At 35.2% G+C, this 27,252-nt stretch overlaps 1 protein-coding gene across 1 annotated transcript; it reads left to right on the forward strand.

The window, feature by feature from the left end:
• Positions 1–128: 128 nt before the first annotated feature.
• LOC149795880 (uncharacterized) lies at positions 129–27,252 on the forward strand. The gene is made up of 5 exons (XM_089965802.1): positions 129–818; positions 2,584–3,831; positions 4,411–4,634; positions 12,575–12,658; positions 18,228–27,252. Exons 2-5 carry the CDS (start codon positions 2,607–2,609, stop codon positions 18,921–18,923), a joined length of 2,229 nt encoding a protein of 742 aa, XP_089821928.1. The 5' UTR covers positions 129–818; positions 2,584–2,606; the 3' UTR covers positions 18,924–27,252.

Genomic DNA, 27,252 nt, shown 5'->3' on the forward strand with positions numbered 1-27,252 from the left:
TGTGGATATAGTACAGTGCCTATTCTTTAGGAGCTCTAAGCACTTTACAATATTAGATAACACATAAAAACATATACAATGATATGATTAAATAATTAAACACCATGAAATTACAACAAAATTACACATGGGTGAGGTCAGACAAGTATATTGGATTGGAGCCAGTCAACAAAATGTTGCATATTGAAAAGATTTTGTATTTGATTCTGGAATGAATGGGTAGGCAGTAAAGGTTACATAGCAGGGGGAAAGTATTTCATTATTTTGTATGCAAAAAAATGTCAGAGTCCTATGGCTTCCTTATGGTTTTGCAGTCAGAACATGAAATTTGCATTTGTTTAAGGATTTATTTAAGTATTTTTTGTTTTTTTATTCTCATTATATATTAAAATGATTCTAACTATATATTAAGACTGAACAGTTGCTGGAAACTTTAATATGGTCATGCTAGACCCCTTCCCCCCTCTCCACCATGTAGCCCACACCCCTATGAAATGTCTGAAAGCTTATAGGTTTTCCAGACCTCTCTGTGTGTGTGTGTGTGTGTGTGTGTGTGATTTAAAATGAAACAGTTTTGTAAAAGGTCCAGAATGGACACCTTTTTTATATTAATTGTTATTAATAACTTGTTTTGGCCACATCACAGTGGTTAGTAGAAGTGTCAAATCATATGTCTTTGAAAAGAATGTACTGATTGGACACTACTAATTTGAATGACACAATTGCAGTTGAACAAGATGGTGGAATTCCTGAAAGAACACATTCCAACAAGTCAGCAACAGAAAAAGGTAACCAGCAAGAATGGAGATGTTATGAAGGTAAACAGGAAAGCTGTTAGACTTTGCTTAGGTTTTTATAGCTTGTGTTTATTGTAACATTTTTCCATACTGTCTAGCATTCAAGGTGATGCTGTGTTGAATTTAATACTGCTAAAAGGGTGCTGCCTACCACAGCCTTGGGTATTCCACCTCACCTTAAGGTCAAGGTCACAACAAGGGAAAATGCAATTCATTGACTTGATGTTTAGAATGCAACTTTTTGCCCACTGAAAATAATTTGATGAAGCCGTTATTAACTCTTCACATACCACAGACATGTATATCCATTACATACATTTACAGTGACTGGTAAATCCATTCATAAAAAAGCCTTCCTGTCATAGTGAATATATATGCCAGTTGGTAATGTGCCTTAGACCATAGTGACTGATTGATCCACTATGTTAATGTTATATTCTTTAATGATTGGTGGTAAAAGGACAATTAACTGACTAAAGTAGTGTGTACAATTTACAAATTATTGTTCTTTATCTGTCAATGTCATGTACAAAAATATTGTTGCTATAGGTTTGGGAGTTTCTGGAATTTATTTCTCCAAATGATAGTACATGCAATTGTTTTAGTGGAAACAGTGGTTTTTGCTAGCGATTCACAATCCTAATTTTAAGGTTTCTCAGATAATGAAATTGATGATATTGAATTTGTAAGTGTTGGCAGAAATTGAAACAGAATCTTATGATGAAAACTTAAGTGAAAAGTGGCAGAGTTCACTGAGCTTATTTGTTCTCCTTAGATAGATTTCTTCTTCTTCAAATATTTTCCCCTGATAATAATTGAAAGAATTGTGGCTACACAGCAAAATTATGGCAGAGAAGCCAAACATTGCTTGAAAGAAAGACAGCAGCATGACTTGTCTGTAATGTGCAAGCACTGTCATGGTCATTTTATGTGAAGCATAATTGCTTTAAATATCAACACAAAACCTGTTGCTATTGCATAGCTGCTTCATTTCTAGGTGGAAAATGACCCAACCATATGATGAGAATTCATCCTCCCATTAGGGTGAGCCAGAACATTCTAGAACTTGAAATTACCATGGTCCAACCCGCAGATATGTTGCCCGTGCAAACTGTCCATTATTTTTCTAGTCACAGCCATTACAGGCTGCTGAATGGTTTAGGGAAATGGCCACTACTTTGTGTTTGATAAACACAATTTGAGTTTTTTTCTTTATGTCCATTGTTTTTTGTTGTTGATAGAATTGCCCCAGATTAGGATTTTCTTAAGCACAAATTGAGCTCTCTTGAGAACTAATAGCATTTTCTTGCTATATTTGCTATGGCTTTAATGTTCTTACACCATACTGTTATTGTTGAGAATTTATTTCTAGCTCAGTAGAAAATTTAAAACTTTACTGAGAGTCTTTAGTAGTGAGGGCAGTCAATATATATATATATATATATATATATATATATATGTGCCCAAGCTACACAGTACAGTGTGCTATAAATAAAACAAGTAGCGGTATTACCTATATGTTGCAATGCAAATTTATAGCAGTGTAGTATATGTTAGTTCAAATTACATTTTAAACATTTTAACTTTCTTGTACACTTATTATTTATAGATAGATTTAAGAGACTAAAATTTTGTCATTTTAGTTGTATAATTATTCTTCATGAACATGTGTTTTTATATGCTTAAAATTTTGTCAGCTCATTATTTTTATATCACAATAATGAGGACATTAGTAATTTAATTAATAGTTGCATATTAATTAGAATGAACTTCATTTTTTTAACAGGAAATACCCATGTCCTTAAACTGATGATTAAGTATTTCAAGACACATGGAAAGAAGACTGAAGCTGATTTTTCAAAACACTTAGTGCGATGCAGTTTGAATTTTCAGCTAATGTGGAACTTTTACACTCAAACAGATTGTGGAAGAAAGATGTTAGATGCCATAGCAGCAAAATATCATTGTAAGGTATCATCATCTGCTGATGAACATATGAAAGAATTCTTCACATTTCAAGTCTCAGATGCACAGTTTCAAGAAGAATCAGATGTGAAGAATTTTGTTGATCATATGCTTGACAATTTTTACATCTGTGCACAGGAGTCATTGTCCATTGACTCGATTGGAGTCGATCATAGAATACAAAATGATTTCAGAGAAAAACTAAAAGAGAGAAAGGAGTTGGCATTTGCCTGGATTGAATTGACTGGTGAGAGTGACCCAATTACTGTACATACTGTATGTTGCAAGGATGATCAGCAGTATGTGAATCGAATAATTGCAGAGGTTATAACAGATGCAACAAAATCTTTCAACAGTCACACACAAATGGTTACTGTAGACTTCATATGGCAAAGGGTGATGATAAGATTTGAATATCTTAATGAAATAAACTTCAAATTTCCCAGTACAGAGATCATCAGTGATAAAAACCCAAATGCCTTTCTGCTAAAGGGTCCAAGGGATGAAGTCAAAGCTGCTGCAAGACATCTTGAAGAAGTCCTGAAGATTGCTCATAAAGAAGTTCATGAGAAAGTCTTCTCTCCAGGTTACCAGTTCGAAATTTATACTTCTTCAGAAATGTGTGACTATATTGACAAGTCCTTACCAAAGCTTCCAGTGGTGTGGATACCAAACCATCTGACAAAGGAAATACATCTTTTTGCCAGAGATCCTGAACAGTTAAAGGGTATAGATAAGTGTATCAAAGGTTGTATTGAAGAAAGACTGTATATGTTGTCAAGAGACCCTTCCAAGCTGCCTTCTGAGAAAATACACTCAATAGAAGAGCTAAAGAAGAAACACAAGGGAATGATTGTGATCAATCTACTAGAATCTCCTACAGGCTTACTTGTGACTACTGCAGATGACATATTTGGAGATGTTGATACTGAAGTGCAGAAAATTATCAGTAGGGACATAGGTCAAATTACCCCTGAGATTTATGTCCGAGAGACACCTGCTGCTAGAGTTCAACAATCCGGCTGTCAGCCTAAGCTCAGCACCACTAATTCTTGGATAGAAATGAAAGGTTTGTTCTCAGAAAAAGTTTGTTCTTCCATTAAGAAGGTTACAAAATCAGTTGAAATAATAAAAAAATTATTTAGAAAATTTCTGATTGAAGATCTGGAAAAGTTTAATCAAATAGCAAAATAATGTTGCGTCAGCATTAAGGTATTAGAGACACAAAGCAGAGTTGGATTTGAACTAAAAGGCTCAGAAAGAGAAGTTGGGATGAACCGTGATTGTAAAGACAGAGTGAATATTAATCCTATATGTAAACAGTACAATTCCTTCCAAAATCCATAAATTTAGGTACAAATGAAAATGTAATTCTACACAAAACCATGAAAATTAATAAAATAATTCACAATATATGTTAACATAGTTGTACAACATATGGCTGAAAACAAAGTTAAGTACTTTCTGCCTATGTTTTGGTCTATATATATATCTACCTACCTACCAACTATCCATCCATCCATCCAGCTAATCTAATTTAATCTAATCTACTCTAGTTAATCTAATCTATATATCATCATGTTAATGTTAGTAAATAAAGACCATGTACACATTAAATAATTGTTTTCTTCACTTATTTTGTCAAAAGGCTGGAAAGTCCCAATGACTTGGGAAAAGGTTCCAACACCAAGCGCTGAAACAGCAAGAACATACCTTGACATGATTGGTGATGCCAACAATACATCTGTCAAAACATCTGATACAATGCAGGAAAGGTCACAACGGTTTAAAACTACGGTTGGAAAAGAGACAAGGGCAAGACACTCAGATAGCCAAAGTTCAAATGTTCTGATTGGATCTTTTGATATCATTGTACGTATGAAAATATTTATTCTGTTTTGTGCCATATTTGTTAGCATATCACACATAACTCAACAGTGAGTAGTGGAGACACAGATATGGCAGCAAAAATTGTGTCATCAAATCAGGATCAATGATATGTCTCTACTAATGAATTAAAGCAAACAGAACATGTTTTTCTCTGATAACCTGCTGAACACAATTTCACCAAATTTGCCAGAGAGCATTTTGCTACAATATTTCAGACTTTTAAGTTTGTGTATATAATGGTGATCAGTCTTCATATGGCTGCTATTAATAAACAATATAAAAGCTATAAACATTTTTCCCCCCAGAAACAGTTGAATAGAGTTTGACAAAGCAGCCAGACACAAAGGCATTTTAAGTTTATATGAACTATGCCTATCTGCAAATGTACAACCAACATTATGTAAAATAGAAAAACCCTTTGATTGATTTCTTGAAAATGGATCAATGGAAGGTTACAAAACTTTACAGAAAGCTTCATAGACTTCTTGTCAGGTTGCCATGAAACTTTACACATACATTCATTCCATGGTCTAGTTGGTCCTGAATGGAAATTGTGTTTCTCAGACATCCAATATGGTCACCACAGCATCCAATTTGAAAATCTTATCTATTCTCTTCCTGAATAATGGTCCTGTCATCTTGAGTTTTTCACTGCAAGACTTCTTATGATATCTAGTTTGATCTAGTGCTGATCTGATGTCAAGTATGACCACCATGGCAATGATTTTAAACTTATTTTATCATTACTCCCCAGGAATGAAAAGTCATAATGACATTGCATTTCACACAAATTCTTATATTTTCTTCCAGCTTGGTAGAAATGTTCTTTAGCATATGCGATGTAACTAAATAGTACATCTTCCATTAAGCTAGAAATATTGTAGATTCCATGGCAGCTAAGTAATTCTCATCTTCCAGAAACTGTCCAAACACAAGATTTCACCCAGGTTATTAACTACTGATTTTTAACTCACCAAATCAAAGGTCAGATGTGCTTATGGTATAGCCTTCTGTCAATAATGCATCGACAATCAATAATTACAATCTTTTACTTTTTTTAAAAAGTTGCTTGGCTGGTTTCGATGACACATGATGGAAATATTCTCTATTCTGTATCAGAATTGATCTTAGTGTAGTGTGCCTATCAATGATGTGGCTTTCACAGCAACCAGGTGGTAAATCTATTTTTAATTCAACTGGTCATAGACCTGAAAAGCATATGGGATGGTCTGTTGTCTGTCCGTCCATTAGTTCAAATTTGTTATTGCTACTTATTCTAACTTACCTGGAAGATTACCATAACACTTCAACACTGAGCAGTTGAAAACAAGAAATATGGGATATACATAGTTTTTTTAGTACATATATGAAAACATTTCTCAAGTGAAGTGGGTAACATTATATTGTCTCTAGTGGTGAAGCCACAAGTAACAGTATAAAATCTTTCCACATCATGAATGAATTATTACCTTATATCTACTCAAAAACATAGATTTTCTTTATATTATGTATTTTTAAGGAAAAAAAACTTCAATTTACATGAATTTGTTTCTCCATTCTGCATCAGTTATTAATAATAATAATAATAATAATGCCTTATTTATAGAGGGTGACTCATTAGTCAAGGACTATTCTTCCTTGAGGCCCTCTTAAGGAGATTATAACAACGCATATTATATGAAGATAGCAATAATTAGTGTTTATTTTAACGTTTAGTATTAAAATACTAAATTCCATTATCTATTAGAAACACATAAATGCTCATGATATCTTTTCTTAAATACTCTAATATTTTCAGCAGATTTTACATGTATAGTGGAAGCTTTTTCCACAGAACTGTACCAGAGTATTGAAAACTCTTTTTAAATTGCTCTGTTGTTGGTTTTGGTGCTAGAAGGTTTCCATGTGATATTGATCTCAACTGGTATCATGTTGAAAAAGGCCTGAATAAGTCCTGAAGATACTCTTGTGCAGTTCCATGTAGACATTTATATAAAAACTGCCTTGTTAAAATCTATCCTGCCATATATTGTAAACCATTTGAGTTCTGTAAATAATGCTTTTGAAGAATGATCAATAGATGCATCTAAAATTATGTCTGCTGCTCATTTCTGAAATTTATAAATCCTGTCAAGCTCAGATTTAGCACAGTTTCCCCATATATTTGAACAATAATCAATTGTTTGAAGAATATATGACATGTAGTATAGATTGTGAGTTTTCCATAGGTAAATATTTCTTGATTCTGCTGAGTAGGGCAATTCTGGATGACAGAATTTTACAAAGCTTATCAATATGGTCATTCCATAATGGATAACTTCAGCATCAGAACTTAATGTATACAAGGTTGCAGCATCTGCAAACAAATATGTGTATGTGGATTCATTATTTAATGGTAGATCATTGATATACGGTAAGGAAGGTGATTGACAGCTTTATTACTACATCACTAAAATGAAGTTTCAAAGTTTAAATTTTTTTATAGGATATTGACTTTTTACAAATTTAGGTGATACATACATATGCATGTATATATATATATATATATATATATATATATATATATATATATATATATATATATATATATATAATGCTTCAGCTTGTATATTTTGTCAGATTAATAACCGAGATATTTTGGTTTTTGTTTAACTGCATTTTTTTACACTGATTGATAATGAACATTGCTGGGGTGAGGTATGATTGAAACAAGACAGAGCAGTCTAACAAACTTCAGAAATAAATAAAAAAATTTAATGATTGTGAGTTTTCTTGAAAGGACTTTGGCTTCTAATTTTGTTTATTTCTTCATTAAAAAGTGAATAATGTGTTGGCTAAATCATATTTTAATTCAGTGACACACTCTGTACCCCAATTTGTATTGTCACTTAAGTTTTGGTTGCAATCAGTACTCATCAAGCCCTGGTTTATCCATCATTTTCAGACAAGAGTATGATGACAGTTAAAATCACTGCTTATTTTTTTTTATTGCTGTATGTAATCATGAGTTTTTCTTTAAAATATGCATCATCTGTCATTTGATGTAACAAGTATATGATACTGTATGGGTGACATAGTAACAGAACACGTAAATTCAGCCACTAAAGATTTGCATATAAAAAACTTTATATAAAAATGTTAATAATTAAAGCCTACTTTTTGTTGCTTCGGGCTTATTTTTAGATATTCTTGATAGTGCCTTCTGATTGATTGTATACATGTATGCTGGAGTGTCAACAGTCTTGACATATTTTAAGATCTACTAATCGTTATGGGGAGTGAGTGAGGGGGAAAGGGTTACGAGATAAGAAAACAAGGGCCTAAATATAGATATACAGGATTGAATAACATATATAGTGGCAGATATACATCCTAATTGGAAAAATAAATAGTTACAAAAGTGATATCTACACTGTGGCAATAAAAGTGGTATTGCCCAGGGCCAGCATGAGGCAACAGGTGAAATAGGCAGCCACCTAGGGCACCAATATTTGTGGGACACCAGAAATGAAGTACACTGTCAGGTTATTCATTTATTATCATTGAATATATAGACTAAATAATGAAATTAATAAATGATGAAGCCGAATTTGTATTAATACTAATAAAATGTTTATAATAAGTGATGCCAAGGGTGTGGGGGGGGTGCAAGGTGAAGGGTTCATCTAGGGTGTCACATACCCTTGCACTGGTCCTGGTATCACCACTGTTGCAATATAATTTTTCTCTCATTGATATATTTTAGTATTTCATTATAAAATATAAAAATTGTATTTTTTTTAATTTTTGGAGAAAAGTAATTTCAGTAGAACCTCAGTCTTGTCTCTTTGATATTTTATTTATTTATTATGATATTTAATTTGATACAAGGTTGGACTGAACATAAATTCAAAATGTTTTTCCATTATTCCGTTCCAAGTAAAATTATGTTGCATTGTTTCAGCATAAACTTTATTGACATGCCCAATCACTTTAAACATGCATCAATTTGCAGTATTGAAAATATGCTATCAACCCTATTTTGAGCATAAAACGTCTACTCACAAGCTAGACTCAATCTCCGTACTTGGTTTGCTTTTTTCAATTTTAGGTTGTAATAAAGTTTGCTACGTGAAAATTACAAGTGTTTCAAATATAAAATAGTAATTCCATGAAATTATAAGATGAAGAAGGTTACAGGGGATACTGCATTACTTTCAGATTTGATATAGCCTAACTTCTTTTCACTTACAAAGATACACTGGCATAAATCTGTTAATTTTTTTATGTTAAAGGTCTATATTAAAGATGCTAATGTGACCTTCATACATGATACTTGGCAAGTAAATGACAATTGACAGTAAATTGATTGCACAGGTATTATACATTTGTCCAAAGTTGTTCTATCTTGAAGAAAACCAAAAAGTGGTTGTTATTTTAATTATACATCTCTGTGTTCTCATGATTAAATAAACAGGGTTCCTGCACCCTGCTGATTTTAAGGAAGTCCAGGAATTTAACTGGAATTTTAATTGAAATACAATTTTTTGGAGACATCTATGAAAATTGCTACTTGTCATAAAAAGTCATGGAATATGATATTAAAAAGCTAAATTAATTTTTTTATAGAGAAAATAAGTTATTTTTCCAATGCAACATGGTAGTAAATGATTTTGCATCAATTGTAATATCTGACTCTGAATCTGAATGTGTGCAGTGTATGGCTAGTTATGGCATAAATTGCACTGGAATCCGAATGTATACAGTGCAGGGCCAGTTACGGCATAAATTGCACTGGAATCTGAATGTGTTCAGTGCAGGGCCAGTTATGGCATAAATTGCACCAGAATCTGAATGTGTACAGTGCAGGGCCAGTTATGGCATAAATTGCACTGGAATCCGAATGTATACAGTGCAGGGCCAGTTATGGCATAGATTGCACTGGAATCTGAATGTGTATAGTGCAGGGCCAGTTACAACATAAATTTGCCTGGAATCTGAATGTCTGCATTGCAGGGCCAGTTACAGCATAAATTGCACCAGAATCTGAATGTGTGCAGTGCAGGGCCAGTTATGGCATAAATTGCACTGGAATCTGTGCAGGGCCAGTTATGGCATAAATTGCACTGGAATCTGAATGTATACAGAGTAGGGCCAGTTATGGCATACATTGCACTGGAATCCGAATGTATACAGTGCAGGGCCAGTTACAACATAAATTTGCACTGGAATCTGAACATGTGCAGTGCAGGGCCAGTTATGGCATAAATTGCACCAGAATCTGAATGTGTGCAGTGCAGGGCCAGTTGTGGCATAAATTGCACTGGAATCTGAATGTATACAGAGTAGGGCCAGTTATGGCATAAATTGCACTGGAATCCAAATGTATACAGTGCAGGGCCAGTTACAACATAAATTTGCACTGGAATCTAACATGTGCAGTGCAGGGCCAGTTACGGCATAAATTGCACCAGAATCTGAATGTCTGCAGTGCAGGGCCAATTACAGCATAAATTGCACTGGAATCTGAATGTGTGCAGTGCAGGTCCAGTTATGGCATAAATTGCACTGGAATCTGAATGTATACAGTGCAGGGCCAGTTATGGCATAAATTGCACTGGAATCTGAATGTTTACAGTGCAGGGCTAGTTACAACATAAATTTGCACTGGAATCTGAATGTCTGCAGTGCAGGTCCAGTTATGACATAAATTGCACCAGAATCTGAATGTATGCAGTGCAGGGCCAGTTACGGCATAAATTGCACTCAAATCTGAATGTGTACAGTGCAGGGCCAGTTACAACATAACTTGCACCGGAATCTGAATGTGTGCAGTGCAGGGCCAGTTACGGCATAAATTGGACCGGAATCTGAATGTGTGTAATGCAGGGCCAGTTACGGCATAAATTGCACTGGAATCTGAATGTGTCCAGTGCAGGGCCAGTTATGGCATAAATTGCACCGGAATCTGAATTTGTCCAGTTCGGGGTAGTTACGCCCTAAATTTGCACTGGAAGTGAGAGCCAACTAGAAAGTTAGTAGTATTGTTCAAGAGCTCTCTTGAAGCTCTCAACTGATTGCATGCACACAACACCATCACTCAGATGATTACAGTCCACAATTGTTGTTATGAAGAAGGAATTTCTAAATTGTTCTGTTCTACACTGCTCAACTACAAAACATCTACTGTTATTTGTTACTAGTTTTTCTATAATGTTTATGCTTTCAAAATTTGGAAAAGATTTGGCTTTAATCTGGCATTTTTGTCTTAATGGTTTTAAAGAAATATTTGGTGGGAGAGCTGGCACTAACCCCTCAACTACTTTATAGGGATATGTCAAACAAATCCTACTGTTCCTTTCTTGGAGTGTTGGTAGACCCAGGTCATTTAACATTTTGGTGATGCATGCTGCATCAGTGGTATTGTCGTCACCAGATATAAATCTTGCATTCTGGTTTTGAACGTTCTCGATTCTGTTAACATTCTTAGCACAGTACGGATCCCAGACAACAAAACCATACACTAGCATAGATCTGACTAGTGCTAGATTATACTAAGGCAGTTTGTCTACATGTCTGCAGACAGTGTCTGAGGTTTCATTTTAGAAATGCTAGTGTAGTGTTTGCTTTCTTGGTCAGTTTGATAATATGCGATTCCCACTTGAAGGTCTCAGGTAGGTTTTCACTGACATTTTGTACCATGTGGTTATTAAAGGTGTAGAAGTGAGATGATTCAGTTGTTTTACTGGTCATACACATGAGGTAACATTTAGTGGCATTGAAAGTCCTACTCCAATCAGTTGCCCATTTCTCAAGGACTGTGCAATCATTCTGGAGGGTATGGTAGTCATTCTGGTTCTGTAAAGGAGACAGTCATCTCCAAACAGCCTGACCTGAAATTTCGCACAGTCTGGAAGATCATTAACATAGCAGAGGAAAAAGAGTAGTCCCACTACAGTTCCCTGAGGGACACTGGAATCGACAGTGACTGCTCCAGATGATTTTTCATCCACCACTTCTTTAATGTGTCGCTTTGTCAAGAACATCTCTAGCCAACAGTGTAGTGGCCCAGTGATTCCATAGTTTACCAACTTGAACAGTAATTTACAGTGATAGTCATTACTATAAACTGCTAAAATGCAGACATCATGGCAAGATCACTCAAATTTGTAAAGCTTCTTTAAATATTTGAAACACACAGTCACACACAAACACACATTTATTGTTTCTAAAGGCATAAATATTCATAATTATTATTAAAGTACATGTACAAGATTATAGTAGATATTTTGATTTATCATATATGCATTGTGTATGGAGAGATGGACATCTTGAAAACTCATAAGAATAACCATCCATTTGCATATTGGGCATTTTATCAAGAATAGCAATGGGTCTGCATTGCCTCTTTTAAATTAGTGACTAATTAGTAACTGAAAAAGAGATACAGCAGTGACTACATAGAACATTTAAAAGAGAAAGTCTAGAATGTCTTAATATACTATATATAATAGGGACTTCTGACAGCTGACTGAGCCTGACATTAGAGACTGAATGGTGTCTGTAAAGCACAGTTAACATAATTGGGCCTTTATAAAATTGTATACAGGAAAGTGACTGGTATGGGACTGGTTTCAACATATTCCTAACTATAGTCCTTAAATGAAAATACTGTAATGAGACTGTTATTGTTGTATGTATAAAGGACTATAAAACACAGGACAGGCATATAATGTACCATTCATGGTAATCATTAAAAATTGTATAGTGTTATGATACAGTGTCATAGACACAAAGTGAAACCTTACTGATGATATCATAATATAAAGATCATGTTATTTTGAGCTGAATGGCATGAATTGTACAAATGCAGACCACCTTAATACATGATAATGTCCTTTGTATTCATTCCTCAATTTTCATCATCCTAATCTACATTACAGAAAGTGCCAGATGAAGACACAGATGTACCTGGTAGTTGTCCATCTGTGACCAATTTGTCTGAAGTGGACCAAGATGACTCTATAGTTTGTATTATTCTGCTCCAGACTTATTTTCCATTAATGACTTTGATCTGTTGTGTTTTTAACAGATATTATTATCTCTTCAGTTTTATTTTCAATTGATAAGGACAAAAATATACCATCTTCAGTCTACAGCACAGAATCAACATGGTTAAGTGGGAGTGATCTAAAATTTAAAGAGGTTCTGATGTTATAATTTCTTTGTATAGTTTTCCTTCTTAAACTTGCATTCCTGGGGTCCCTTGGTGACCAAGTCATCAAAGGCACTCTCCTATACTGATTCCTGACATCTCGCCGCTGTCTATCAGTGTGTCAGTCTTGGGTTCCACCATTGTGGATATTTGAGAGAGCTTGCCATTAGCTGCTCCTGGGTCAATGGTTCTTTTCAGAGTTTTCCTGAATTATTCCTCCACCACATATACTGGTACCATATATAGCCTATTACGTTGAAAAATAGCTTTAAACCCAAAACAAGAATAGCAGCAGCAAAGTTTGTTCCTGTCGGTATGTATTTTGTTGCAATCATTTATTGGATGGTGAGTTCATAAAGCACATTTTGATAGCAGTAATATGTTACCTATCACAATTGTTATGCTTACTTTTTCCATAATGGAAAACCATGTCCATGCTAGATATCAATACTCCTCCTGTTCTCTATTCTTTAGAACACATGCATAGACCCAGTCTGAATGTCATTATCCATGCACAGTAGTGCAGCCTCATTCTTTTTGCAGACAACACATTAAGTCAGATGTGGAAAATAGCCATTTCAAGAAAAAAATACTAAAGTGATAGTTATGCTATATCTGTTTTTGATATTCATGTTTTGTTTTAGTGAAAACTTATCCCTCAGTCCGTAATTATCAAAATATATTGTTCCATGAGACACTTGCACCACATGTCTTTTGTGCACAAAATGTACACAACTGGATGGGACCTTGCCAGCAGTTAGTGCATGACTTGCTTCTACACAATGAGAAACAGTCCCCATTATATCATATGACCAACTCTTGGTCCATAATGACTTATTCCCTCAATTAGGATTTATTCAAAACCTGGAGAAATCAGATCTCATTCCCTCTCAGCATTTCAGGTACATAAAAATGAATTTCCTTATATCAATGGGTCAGATTCATGTTTCCCCAGAAATATTCAGAATCCTGGAACTCGTGAGGACTGTACAGACCAAGATATCATTGACAATTCAACTTCATCTCTCTCTTCTGCTGGGAACTTTAAATTCCAAGGTAGACCAGATATCCCTACGGAGAATTGATTTGCATCCTCTCTCTTTTTTTTTCTTGACAATCTGAAAAGAATGCAAGAATTTATTGTCAGATTGAATTTCTCTAGGATTGGCTATTCAGTACCACCTCAAGTGGTGGAACAATCAAGACAGGTTTCTGATTGAGTTCCTCTGTATACCCATGAATCCCACTTCTGTCTGTTAATTCTATGGGAGAAAGCACTAGAGATATGTTGGCATTGAAACTCATAAACAAGCTTCCATTTTGTTTCCTCAGTCCCAGATGAAAGAGCTTTGACAGAGGATACTTTCTGCTGGAAGTAGGATTGCTTATGCATTCTCACCCTTCTGGTTGATTCCTCAAGTACTTCACAAGACCAGGACCTCCACAGCTTGAATTATCTTGATTGCACACCTGTGACCTTGAAGATCTTAGATCAGTGACCTATGATATGTTGATTGACCAACCCAACGTATAAAGTCAGTGATAGAATCTACTCTTGCAACACAGATGTTCTCTGTTAACACCAATCCTCAGATTTTCCACCTTTTCACTATATTCTTCTCAAATGATCCATCTGCCAGGCAAAGTTTTCAAGCAAAGTTATGGACTGTCTCATTCAGGCCAGGGATAGTCTGCATCAGAGATCTATGATGCAAAGCAGAAAATCTTTTATGATTGTTGCACTAAGGATGGCATTAATCCTAACAACTCCTTTCTTGCTGCAGGTATTATAGCAGATTTTCTACTCTTCTTTTCTGAAGAGAGATCTATGTTTAGTCTCCACAATAAAAGTTTATAGGTCTGCCCTTTATACACACTTAAATTCTCCATTGGTACAGGCCCTTATTTGTTTGATTGTATTAACTACTTCAGTCTACAGAGACAAGTGTCATTAATGCCAAGATGGAACCTTTCATATGTCAACATTTCCAACGAATCTTTGAAAGAAACCTTCTTTGAAAGTCTTGCACTGAAAATCATCATCTAGCTGTTGTGTCAGCATGGAAAAGACATACCCTTAGTTTACCCGATTGCTTTTCTACAACAACCATATAATTTACCCATGCAGTATGTGATGTAACCAGGGAAATGATATTTTCATTTTCCATGTGATCAAGTTCAGTTTTTAGTCTGTCTTGAAGTGCAACAGGTACTTGCCGCAGAGGGTGAACTACAGGTGTAGCCTTGGTTGTTGATGTGTATGGTACATTCCCCTGTGAAAAGACCTACGCCATTGAAGACATCAGCATATTCCTTGAGAACAACTGCCTTAATGAGGGGCATTCTCTTGTTACTTTGTAAATTTGACATCTGTGTCTGAACAGAATATGTAAATTTGACTAAGCCTAACTCCATGCAAGATTATAAACCAAGTATGGGAGGTGCTTTCTTTTTAACAATGTAGAACTCGAGTTCATGTGTATGCTCAGTGCGTTTATATGTGAAATTGACTGTACCCATTGTACTTATAATTTGCCATCATATGCAGGTAATGTGTTTAATGTAGGTTGAAGGGAATGCTTAATACCTTGCTTTTTGAATATATGCGAGGGTATAATGTTAACTTGAGAGCCAGTATCCAATTTAAAGTCAATAGAAACTAAATTAGGCCCTACCTCTATTGCCGCATATGCCTGGCCATTGGCAATTATATCCCCATTGGCACTGTCTATATATATATGAATCCTCATTTTGATGTTCCATGTTAACCACACTGACCATTTTTGATCTACAGAGTTTATGACACTTATTGCAGGTCTTTCCTTTTGCAGGGCACTTGTCCTTGCTTAAATGTGATATGTATCCGCAGTTTCCACAGGTAGCGTTGACGCTCCATCTGAAAGATGTCCATTTCTTCTTCGGCTGTAGTTCTTTTTTGTCTTGGCCTGTCATTGAATAATTGCATGCACTTCCAGTCAAGCTGATGCAGATATAGTCTGGAGCTGCTCCTCAGGGCATATTCATGGCTTTGACTGATGTTAATTGCCCTTTCCAAGGTCAACTCTTCACCTTCACTGCTCAGTTTTTCTTCTATCTTTAATGATGATACCCTGGAAACAATTCTGTCATGAATCATATCGTCTTCATCTGTGAAGAGCCAGTCTTTGGCCAAGAGTTTTAATGAAGTCACATTGGTCTATTGTCCTGGAGCCTTGAATTTCATTGTAACACTCGAATCTGGCAAAGACCAAATTTAATTTTGGTTGCACGTGATGTTTGTATTTTGTGAAGAGCGTTGATGTGTCCTTTTTTCTTCACCCATCAGAGTCCATGAGTTGAAAATATCTCTACCTTTTGTCGCCTACCCAAAGTAGAATGTAGTTGGCTTTGACCGCATCACTTGTTCCACTCATTGGTCCATTAAATATTAATTCACAGTGTTCTTGAAATTTAGCCCATGATGTAAGGTTGGAATTGTCTCAGTCCGTCATAGGGATTGGCACGCTGAAAAGATCCATTTCAAGGGTATTAAGTTCATATGCTGAATTTTTTAAGTTTTTAAGGTTCAAAATTTGTGCAAAATCTTATTTTAGTTGACAAGTAGGTTGTAGCAAACTGATTCGAAGTATTGCCTAAATTGCCCATCATTGCTATAGTTATTATTATTAAGATAGTAATATATCATTACTCTAAGCACTGGCCTAAGGAGAATTACTCAAGACATTATATTATAAGGTTTATTTATTTATTTAATTATTCACCATGGTAGACAAATCTAGGGACCTTGATTATTACAAACACTCCCTATCATTAAACAAGCAAATCAATAATTTGTTCCATGTCTGGATTCAAATGTGGGTCCTCATAGGTGAGATATGGCAATCAGCATGTTTTTGTTGTGTGATTTTATGGTGTCTGTTTTTATAATCTTGTCATTGTATATGTTTTATGTGTTATCTAATATCGTAAAGTGCTTAGAGCTTCTAAAGATTGGGTGCTGTACAAAGTCTACATTATTATTATTATTATTATTTATGTGTTTTAAAAGGATATTGAGTTGGAGGCATTAGTTAGTTTTACTGGTCATAGACCAGAAAACTTAGGGGGTGATCATTCAACCATTGTTAGTCCATCCATTAGCATAAGTTTGTTATCACTACTCTTCAGAGAATTTTCCCATGAAACATTACACACACATTCATCCATTTGTCTAGTTGCCCTAAATGAAAATGGTGCCACTTGGATATCTTGTATGTCAACCACAGCAGCCATCTTGAATATCTTATTGTCCTTAAATGGATGGTTATATCATCATGAGATTTTCAGATGAATAATTTCTTATGATGTCTAGTTGCTCCTAAATGAAAATGTGATCGATTTGAGATCCAGTATGGCCAACATAGCAGCCATTTTGAAAATCTTATTTCTACTCCTCCAGAAAAGGTCATATTGACATTGGGTTTTCACCAGAAGACTTCTTATGATGTCATGCTGGTTCTAATGTACTATGGTGCTGGCCTGATGTCTGATATGGCTGCCATAGTGGAGATCTTGAAAACCGTGTTATTAGTACCCCTTTTCAGTGAAAGCTACACCGACATTGGGTGGGTGGGGGTTGCTACTTGTCCAAAACTACTTCCAGGATTGCCAGTAACTTTACAAACGTATTCATCCCATGGTCAAGTTAATGGTGCTTCTCAGACATCCAGTATGGCTACCACAGCAGCCATCTTGAAAATCTTCTGACTGCTAATCCATAATAGCTGGTCATATAACATTGATGGTCTTAATTAAAAGACATGTGATGTCTAGCTGGTCTGGAATGAAGATAATGACAACAGCAGCCAACTTTAAAAAATTGTATTGCTGCTCCTTCTGAGTGAAAAGTCAGATTTATATGGGTTTTGTTACCACCATCTGTTAAAACAAGTTTGTTATCTCTACTTGACCTAAGCTGCTTGGAGATTGCCATGAAACTTTACACACATTTATGCCTTGGCTGATGTGATCCAAAATGAAATGGTGCTGCTTGGATATCCAATATGGCCACCACATCATTCCTTGTCTTGTTATTGCTACTTCTCCTGAATTACTGGTCTTATCAGCATGGGGTTTTCATTGAAAGACTTCTTTATAATGTTTAGTTAGTTCTACATGAAAATAGTGCTAAGCCAGTATGGCCACTACAGCAGCCATCTACATAAACTTGTTATGGACACTCATCCTAAACAAAAAGTCGCATTGACCCAGCAGCTAAAAAAGAAGAAATGGTCTTTTTTTTAAATTCCGAGAAATTATTTTTTGTCCAGTAGATTCATAAAACTTGTCAATCCATTTGATAGGCTTTAGTTTTTCCTCTTGATACAATTTATATACTTCAGGTTTACATAGAGTGCAAGATAGAAGTTGCAGAGGATGTTTTGAACAGCATCAAGATCACCTATGGACAGAATGGAATTGATTCTCTCATATCTGACTTGGATCAGCTTGCTAAAGTTGACACTCATGAAGGCAGGATTCGTGTCCATTGTGATTATAAACATGCAGAAAATGTTCAGAAATGTGTGAGAAATCATTACAACAAAGCCAAAGCGGAAATAATTCAAAAAGAGGAAAATAAGCATTTAATTCATGGAGGAAATGACAGTCTTAAGGAGTGGCTTCAGTTTGCTTATGGCCATACCAGTTGGAGTAAGAATTTGCAACTTCAAGGAGGCAAGTTGTATTTGACTGGGACATTGCAAATGAAAAGAGAAGTTGAGAAAGCAGTTCATTCCATGAAGTACTGGTACCAAGAGGAGTTTACACTCTCTTCTGAAGAACAACAGAAAGCAGATGAAGTTGTAGCTGTGGTTAAAATTGAACTTCCAACAATATTTATCAAACAAACAAAGGAAACAATGGTTGTTTTATCAGACAATAGAGATAACTTTGACAGGGCAAGCTTCAAAGTGAAAGTGGCACTTGGTAGGATCAAAATCACTGCCAGAGGAAGAAGACATAGAGATCATCTGCTTTACGGTGAATCTTGTTCAGGGCTGTCTAATGATGACAAGATGGATGCAGAAACCTATTGATGTCAGACTCAAAATCAAAGTCACTGTAACCGAGTTACCACAATGTACAGTTTACAGTCTTTGAAGATAGCTTGTACATTGGGTAAGGAAGAACTCAGTTTTAGGGTCAAAACATGAAAGGTTAAGGCCATTGTTATTGATAGATGTAAAATTGTTTTCACATTGATTTCTCCATCAGCCACATTTATCCAACCTTGTGATGGCTTGTACTTGGTGTAAGGAAGAACCCTATTGATTATTGGATTATAGGTCAAGGTCACAGTGTCTGAAAGAATAAACAAAATGGGGTGGGTGTATAATGTGCTATTCACAGTACTCTTCTACTGCTGTACAAATACATGTTGTGGCCAGCAAAGCAACATTATGAGAAAAATTCATCTTCATTAAGAAAAATACTTGGTGAAAATGTTTGGAAGTTCTTGAGAAGAATAAAAACTGTTCAAGGCAGTATGAATCATGTGCAGTGGTCTCCCTCTTAAGACCCCATGCCTTCTGCAGCAGGACTATACCAGGTTAATGCCTGTAATGCTATATCTGATTTGCTGTCTTAGTTGGATTCAGAGCTAGACAAGTCAACTTCTGGGATAATTTAGCATTTACAAACTCCATTGCAGATTGTAGCCAGTTTTATTAGATGCTAATGTTATGTTAATTGACTACATTGTTTATTGTAAAACTGGAAATGTTTAGTTCATGCCATCCAGTGATTAGTTCTGGGTTACTAATGTGATTATTTTATTGATTTTAATTAATGGATAGGTGTGGCTTTGGCCCAGCATTTAACAAATAAAGCATTTGGCATCATTGTGGAATGATTGAGATAATTCAAGGTGAGGAAACTAATTTTGAATTTACCCAGTTTGGTTGAAATGGCTCTGCTGTGGTATGTTCTTTTATCAAAGGAAGCATGTGGATTGATTTACTTTAGACAGTTTAAGGTTTCAATGGTAAACAAAACATGATTCACCATACCCTATTCTGTTATACTGTTTTATGATGAAAAGAAGCAAACAGATTTTGGCTATTTATCAATCTTTACAAAAACCTGTGGGTTTTGTACTTCTTCAAGTATTCTAATATATTTTTTACATACAATAGAAAAACTGCGTGTAATAAATGAGTGCATGTTATGCTTGGATGCATGCTATATCCACTAATTTATGGTAGTAAGTGTATTGATTGCACAGTAATTTCAAGTCAGACTTGTAGATTTTGCACAATATATGCTCCTGTCAAAACTGATTTATTTTTTCTCAAGGCTTTTTGGTTGTGAGGGGTTTCTGTGTGAATGTATTTTTGTAAGTTCAGGCACTAATGGGGGTATACATGTTCCATAAACTTATTCCTAGTTTAATTTGAAAGGTACAATCTCATGGCATTTATATGTGTATGTATATATAAATGCCATGAGACATTCCCTTGGACTCCTTAGGTAAATTAAATGCAGATAATGCACAAAATCTTTGGAGGAATGAAGGTGTGAACTTCAACATGCAATTTAATAAAGCCAGCAGCATCATTTAACTCCTGTTATGACTGTTGTGTTTACATGTTATATAACCCTGTTATGCTTGTTCAGTTTGTATGTTATATAATCCTGTTATGGTTGTTCAGTTTGTATGTTATATAACCCAGTTATGGTTGTTCAGTTTGTATGTTATATAACCCTGTTATGGTTGTTCAGTCTGCATGCTATATATAACACTGTTATGGTTGCTCAGTTTACATGTTATACAACCCTGTTATGGTTATTCAGCTTGCATGTTATATAACCCTGTTACAGTTGTTCAGTTTTCATGTTTTACCCAGTACAGTACATTAAGCAATTCAGAGTTTTAAATGCAATTGTTTGCAATGCAAAATGAAGTCCAAATAATTTGTTGGGAGTTTATTCAAGCTAAATAATTGCATGCTGCATTTATTAAAAAGTGTGATTGTATTAACTTCAAAAATAATAAATTTTATGAAGTGTCATTGACCATCAGACAATGAAGAACATAATCTGGTCTCTAATATACTCTTGTCTTATGATATTCCTGACTGCTTATCCAAAATTACACAATAGTAAGATAAAATTGTGTTAGATGTATTAACCCTTGAGTGTCATAAATTTGTATATTACTAGAATGTTTTGCAGTGGAATATATCTTGTAAGATACACACATACACACCCTTTACAAAAATTCATTGTTTCTTATCTTAATGCAGGTGACAGGTGATTACACTATATAGTTAATAAATCTGTTCTCAGGACAAGATGGCTGTCATATAAGTGGTCTTTCAAGAAAGGTGGTCTCATAACTGGTGTTTCAAGATAGATTGTACAGCATTCAGCTTTTTCAGAGACATATACAACACGTCTCAGAGTTTTTGTTGCATTTGAGTACATGTATCTTGGTTTAAACATTTGTTAATAATGGTGCTAGCTGGGAACATTTTAGTCTTGCAGAAGTTTCTTTGAATCATGCTGTTGAAAACTATATAAGTAACCAGAAAGTACACATATTTTTATGTATATTGTCCTTTATAATAATATTTTAAGCTTAAATTCATTTATTTGTGAAATTAAAATGCATAATCAGAATATACAGTTTTAGATTTTGAAGTACAACCGATTTTTTAAGCTGATTTTAAATTTTTTTATATATAAATTCCTGCCTTTCATTAAATCATATCATGCTATGACATCAATTTATTTCTATCCATCTTTCCAGACTGTTTTCTGTGCGGTAATTCTGGCTGAAGATTTAATACTTTGATCAAACTTTGTGAATGACTTGCACTTGGGATGGGGAAGAAACGTTTTGCTTTTGCAGTGAAAAGGTCATGGTCATTGCCTCAAAGAAGATATTGTTTTTTTGCACAAAAAATTTAGTTCTAGAAATGTAACTTCACTGAACGTTTTAGATACCTTTCTCTTGAGGTAAGAATGAAATCCGTTGATTCTGTTTGAAAATGTCAAATGTCAAGGTCACTTTGATGCATAGAAGAAAAATGGTTTCCAACAAATAACTTGTTATCAAGACTACATAACTTTACTAAATTTCTGTGCATGGTTGCATGTCATGTAGGGAAAAACATATTAATCTTGATGTAAAAGTCAAAGGTTCTTGTCAGTGGGGGACAGGAGATCAAAAATGATTTTGATTTAACAGGAACAGTATATAGCACAGGACTCTCAGATATTACCCCCTTATTTTTTTACAAGTAAATGAATGTCCCTGTGGTCAGTTGAACAGTAAGATCAGAGGCACTGAAGGAGTGAATTTGCTATCAGACTTGAACATAGCACCTAGGTGACATGTAGAAATTCATTCTGATAGTGTTCAATTTGAAAACTGCCTTTCCTGTATTCACATTTAATATTTACAAAAGAGACATCAACTTTTATCCTTGGTCCTGATATTTTTTGTGTATGTCCACCATTCTGTCAGATTGTATTATGCTATGACCTTGTCTGTCTGTGTGCCCTTCAGTGTTTTCTTTTTTTGTGTAATAACTTTAATGCTAGCTAGCATATGGGTAATGAAAACTCCTATCAGTTTGGGAATCAAAAGAACATTGGTCAAAACCATTTTTATTAAAAGAAAAAGATTATGTTTTCTGAACAATAACTCAGGTTTTCCACTATTAACAGTTACCAGACTTTTTGGATGGCATGCATTTGGGTTGGGAAATAACACTTTCAGGGTCAATAGTTGAATCACATTGACTGAAAGTTTCCACATGATAACTTGAGTTCTTCATCATCTACATTACCAAACAATATGGGTGGTGCTTTCACCTGAAATGAAGAAGAAGCTGGTTAATTTTGGGATCAATAAGTCATAGTCACTGTGATTGAAAGAAGAAAGTTGCTCTGTACATTCTTTACAGCAATTAGAGTTCTGCATCATAGACATGATTAACCTTGTAGACAGCTTGCACTTACATCAAGGAATGAACCTATTGATTTTGGAGTTAAAAACTGACCAATGAAAGAAAAAAGCTTTTTTGCTAAATAACTTTAGTTCTTGACCAAATACTTTGACCAGACTTGTGTAGGGCTTGCATTTAAGGTATGGAAGAGATTTATTGACTAGGGGTCAGAAGGTCATGGTCATTGTAGTGCTAGCAAGTTCCTTGACCAAAACTTTTGAATGGCTTGTAACTATGATGATAATGCAACCTGTTGATACTAGGGTCATGACATCAGAGGTCATGATTTTCACATCGTTAATAGGAAAATAGTAGGTTCTGCACAATAAATTTATGATCACAGACAAATAATTGCATAAATGGTGTGTTGTCTTAGCATCATCATATGGTTGTGACCAACCAATCTAACAAAGCCAGTTGCATCGAGTATCCTTAATATGACCGTCAGTTTCTTATACTCCAGTTCAGAATCAGTGCTCTAGATGCAGATGTGTACAAGATACAAATAGGTCAAAATACTGTGTACAATTATAGTGTAGTTCATTCAAACAAAAAAAAAAACCTGCATGTTCCATTATTAAGTGTGAATTTATTAGAAATTAGAAATTTCATAATTAATGAATTTGTATGCATTGCTGAAACATAATCTGATTCTGAATCTATTCTAGTCAAATGACATTCACAATGATTTTCCTGTAATAATACAACATTAAGACACAAAAATTGGGTTAGCTCTTGAGTATGTTACATTTTAGCTCTGTTGGTTATAGACCAGAAGAACTTATGGGATGGTCTGTTGTATGTCATTTGATGTCTGTCAATTAGCACAAATTTGTTATTGCTACTCTTCCTCAACTGATATGGGGGAATGGTCATGAAACTTTACATACACATTCATCCCATGGTCTAGTTGCTAGTAGATGAAAATGGTACTGCTTACACATCCAATATGGCTGGCACAGTATCCAGCTTGAAAATCTGATCACTACTTTTCCTCATTGTAAGGCCATATCAACATATGGGTTTCAGTGAAAGAAATCTTATGATGTCTAGTCCTAAATGAAAATGATGGATATTTGGTGTCCAATATGGACACCATAGCATCTATCTTGAAACTAAAAGACTTCATATGGCGTCTGGTTGGTCCTATACCAGCCATGTTGAAAATCTTGTTACTGTTACGTCTGAATGAATGATTATAATATCAGGTTGTTTGAACAGCAAAACTTTTTATGATGTGTAGTTGGTCCTAAATAAAAATGGTGATGATCTGATGTCCAGTATGGCTGCCATGGTAGCCATCTTGAAAATCTTGCCATCACAAATCTTCCCAAATAGAAATTAATATTGACATCAGGTTTTCAGCAAAAGACTTTTTCTGATATCCAGTTAGTTGTAAATGAAAATGGTTCTGATATGACATCCAATATGGTTACCACAAAATGTTGTTATCATTGTACTCCTGAATGGATGTTCATGCATATTCATATACACATATGCACTCACTGATTATGCCAGTATCTTCTACACATTGATGAAGTGTATCTTGGTTTACCCGGCCTTGGGCATAAAGTGGTGTTGCATATTTAGGCACCATGTGGCTTGTGTCTGCCTGTGCATGTGAAGGTGTAAAGAAGTGGGGTCTTGATTGGCTAGGACTACTTGGATTTTTATGGGGTCTTGATTGGCTAGGACTACTTGGATTTTTATGGGGTCTTGATTGGCTAGGACTACTTGGATTTTTATGGGGTCTTGACTGGCTAGTACTACTTGGATTTTTATGGGGTCTTGATTGGTTAGGGCTACTTGGATTTTTATGGGTTCTTAATTAGCTAGGACTACATGGATTTGTATAGGGTCTTGATTGGCTAGCACTACTTGGATTTGTATGGGGTCTAGATTGGCTTGGGCTGCTTGGATTTTTATGGGTTCTTAATTAATTCGGACTACATGGATTTGTATGGGGTCTTGATTGGCTAGGACTACTTGGATTTTTATGGGGTCTTGATTGGCTAGGACTACTTGGATTTTTATGGGGTCTTGACTGGCTAGTACTACTTGGATTTTTATGGGGTCTTGATTGGCTAGGGCTACTTGGATTTTTATGGGTTCTTAATTAGCTAGGACTACATGGATTTGTATAGGGTCTTGATTGGCTAGCACTACTTGAATTTGTATGGGGTCTAGATTGGCTTGGGCTGCTTGGATTTTTATGGGTTCTTAATTAACTCGGACTACATGGATTTGTATGGTGTCTTGATTGGCTAGGACTACTTGGATTTTTATGGGGTCTTGATTGGCTAGCACTATTTGGATTTGTATGGGGTCTTGATTGGCTAGGACTACTTGGATTTTTATGGGTTCTAAATTAGCTAGGACTACATGGATTTGTATGGGGTCTTGATTGACTAGGACTACTTGGATTTTTATGGGTTCAAAATTAGCTAGGACTACATGGATTTGTATGGGGTCTTGATTGGCATGCACTACTGGGATTTGTATTGGGTCTTGATTGGCTAGGACTACTTAGATTTGTATGGGGTCTTGATTGGCTAGGACTACTTAGATTTTTATGGGGTCTTGATTGGCTAGGACTACTTGGATTTGTATGGGGTCTTGATTGGCTAGGACTACATGGATTTTCATGGGGCCTTGATTGGCTAGCACTATTTGGATTTGTATGGGGTCTTGATTGGCTAGGGCTACTTGGATTTTTATGGGGTCTTGATTGGCTAGGGCTACTTGGATTTTTATGGGTTCTTAATAGCCTGGACTACATGGATTTGTATTGGGTCTTGATTGGCTAGCACTACTAGGATTTTTATGGGTCTTGATTGACTAGGACTACTTGGATTTTTATGGGTTCTAAATTAGCTAGGACTACATATATTTGTATGGTGTCTTGATTGGCTAGCACTACTTGGATTTGTATGGGGTCTTGATTGGCTAGGACTACTTGGATTTTTATGGGGTCTTGATTGGCTAGCACTGCTTGGATTTTTATGGGTTCTTAATAGCTAGGACTACATGGATTTTTATGGGGTCTTGATTGGCTAGCACTACTTGGATTTTTATGAGTTCTTAATAGCTAGGACTACTTGGATTTTTATGGGTTCTTAATAGCTAGGACTACTTGGATTTTTATGGGGTCTTGATTGGCTAGCACTACTTGGATTTGTATGGGGTCTTGATTGGCTAGGACTACATGGATTTTCATGGGGTCTTGATTGGCTAGTACTACTTGGATTTGTATGGGGTCTTGATTGGCTAGGGCTACTTGGTTTTTTTGGGTTCTTAATAGCTAGGACTACATGGATTTGTATGGGGTCTTGATTGGCTAGCACTACTTGGATTTTTATGGGGTCTTGATTGGCTAGCACTACTTGGATTTTTATGGGGTCTTGATTGGCTAGGACTACTTGGATTTTCATGGGGTCTTTATTGGCTAGTACTACTTGGATTTTTATGGGGTCTTGTTTGGCTAGGACTACTTGGATTTGTATTGGGTCTTGATTGGCTAGCACTACTTAGCTGAAATGAATAAGCATCAGTCCAATCAAGTTCTCTTTGTAGCTTTAGAATTATCAAATGCATATTGCGCCAAACATTTATTAATAACAATTGCTGCTTTTGATAAATGCTACCTTCCAGGAAGTGTCAGTTTGGTATCTTTTACCTGTATGCTGTCGATACGCATATTATTAACTGGATAAAATATCACATAAATGTATTTATATTATCCACTATTTCAAACATTTATCCATGTATTAATTGTGATAATTAAAAATCTTAACTGTTTCATTATCAAATTTATTGTTATTATTTAATGTGTACAGAATGAGATACATTTTTATACTTGTGGTTTGATTGATTCCTTGAAAATTCTGTTCAGTCACTAGAGCATCAGGTCCATTCAGGTGACTCTTATTTGTAGGTTTAGAATCAATGTACCTAGGATTAAACATTTATTAATAATGTTGGTGAATTGTTGTGCTATTGATCAATGCTGCCTTCCAGGAATTTTCACTTTGGTATATTTTACTTGTATGCTGTGGATAAAAATATGATTAACTGGAGAAAATAATATATCTATATTATGCAATATTTCAAGCTTATATCCATCTGTTGTTGAAATGTGATAATTAAAAATCCTAAAAGGAATGGAGACATTTTAGCTTTTGGACTACAGGTATGTTATCAAAGTATTTTTTAAACTGATTATTATTTTTAAATGTGTGCCTTCAGTCAAAGTACATCATGGTATGATAGCATCCATCTGTCTACCATTTTTTCTTCTTAGCGCACCTGGTCAAAGATTTTAAGAAGTTGTGCACTGGACATGCATCCATTGCCATCTGTTATTCATTTACATTACCTCATAAACAACTCAGTCATTAAACTTTAAATTTCA

Source organism: Sinohyriopsis cumingii, chromosome 7 (genome assembly GCF_028554795.1).
Source record: "Sinohyriopsis cumingii isolate HCF-2022 chromosome 7, ASM2855479v2, whole genome shotgun sequence".
NCBI classification, from domain to species: domain Eukaryota; kingdom Metazoa; phylum Mollusca; class Bivalvia; order Unionida; family Unionidae; genus Sinohyriopsis; species Sinohyriopsis cumingii.

Bases quoted from the DNA above. Each gene is read 5' to 3' on its own strand.
- LOC149795880 (XM_089965802.1), top strand. From the start codon at position 2,607: ATGATTAAGTATTTCAAGACACATGGAAAGAAGACTGAAGCTGATTTT. The intron at 3,832-4,410 runs GTTTGTTCTCAG...TTTTGTCAAAAG, and splicing joins TTCTTGGATAGAAATGAAAG to GCTGGAAAGTCCCAATGACT. The intron at 12,659-18,227 runs GTTTGTATTATT...TATATACTTCAG, and splicing joins TGGACCAAGATGACTCTATA to GTTTACATAGAGTGCAAGAT.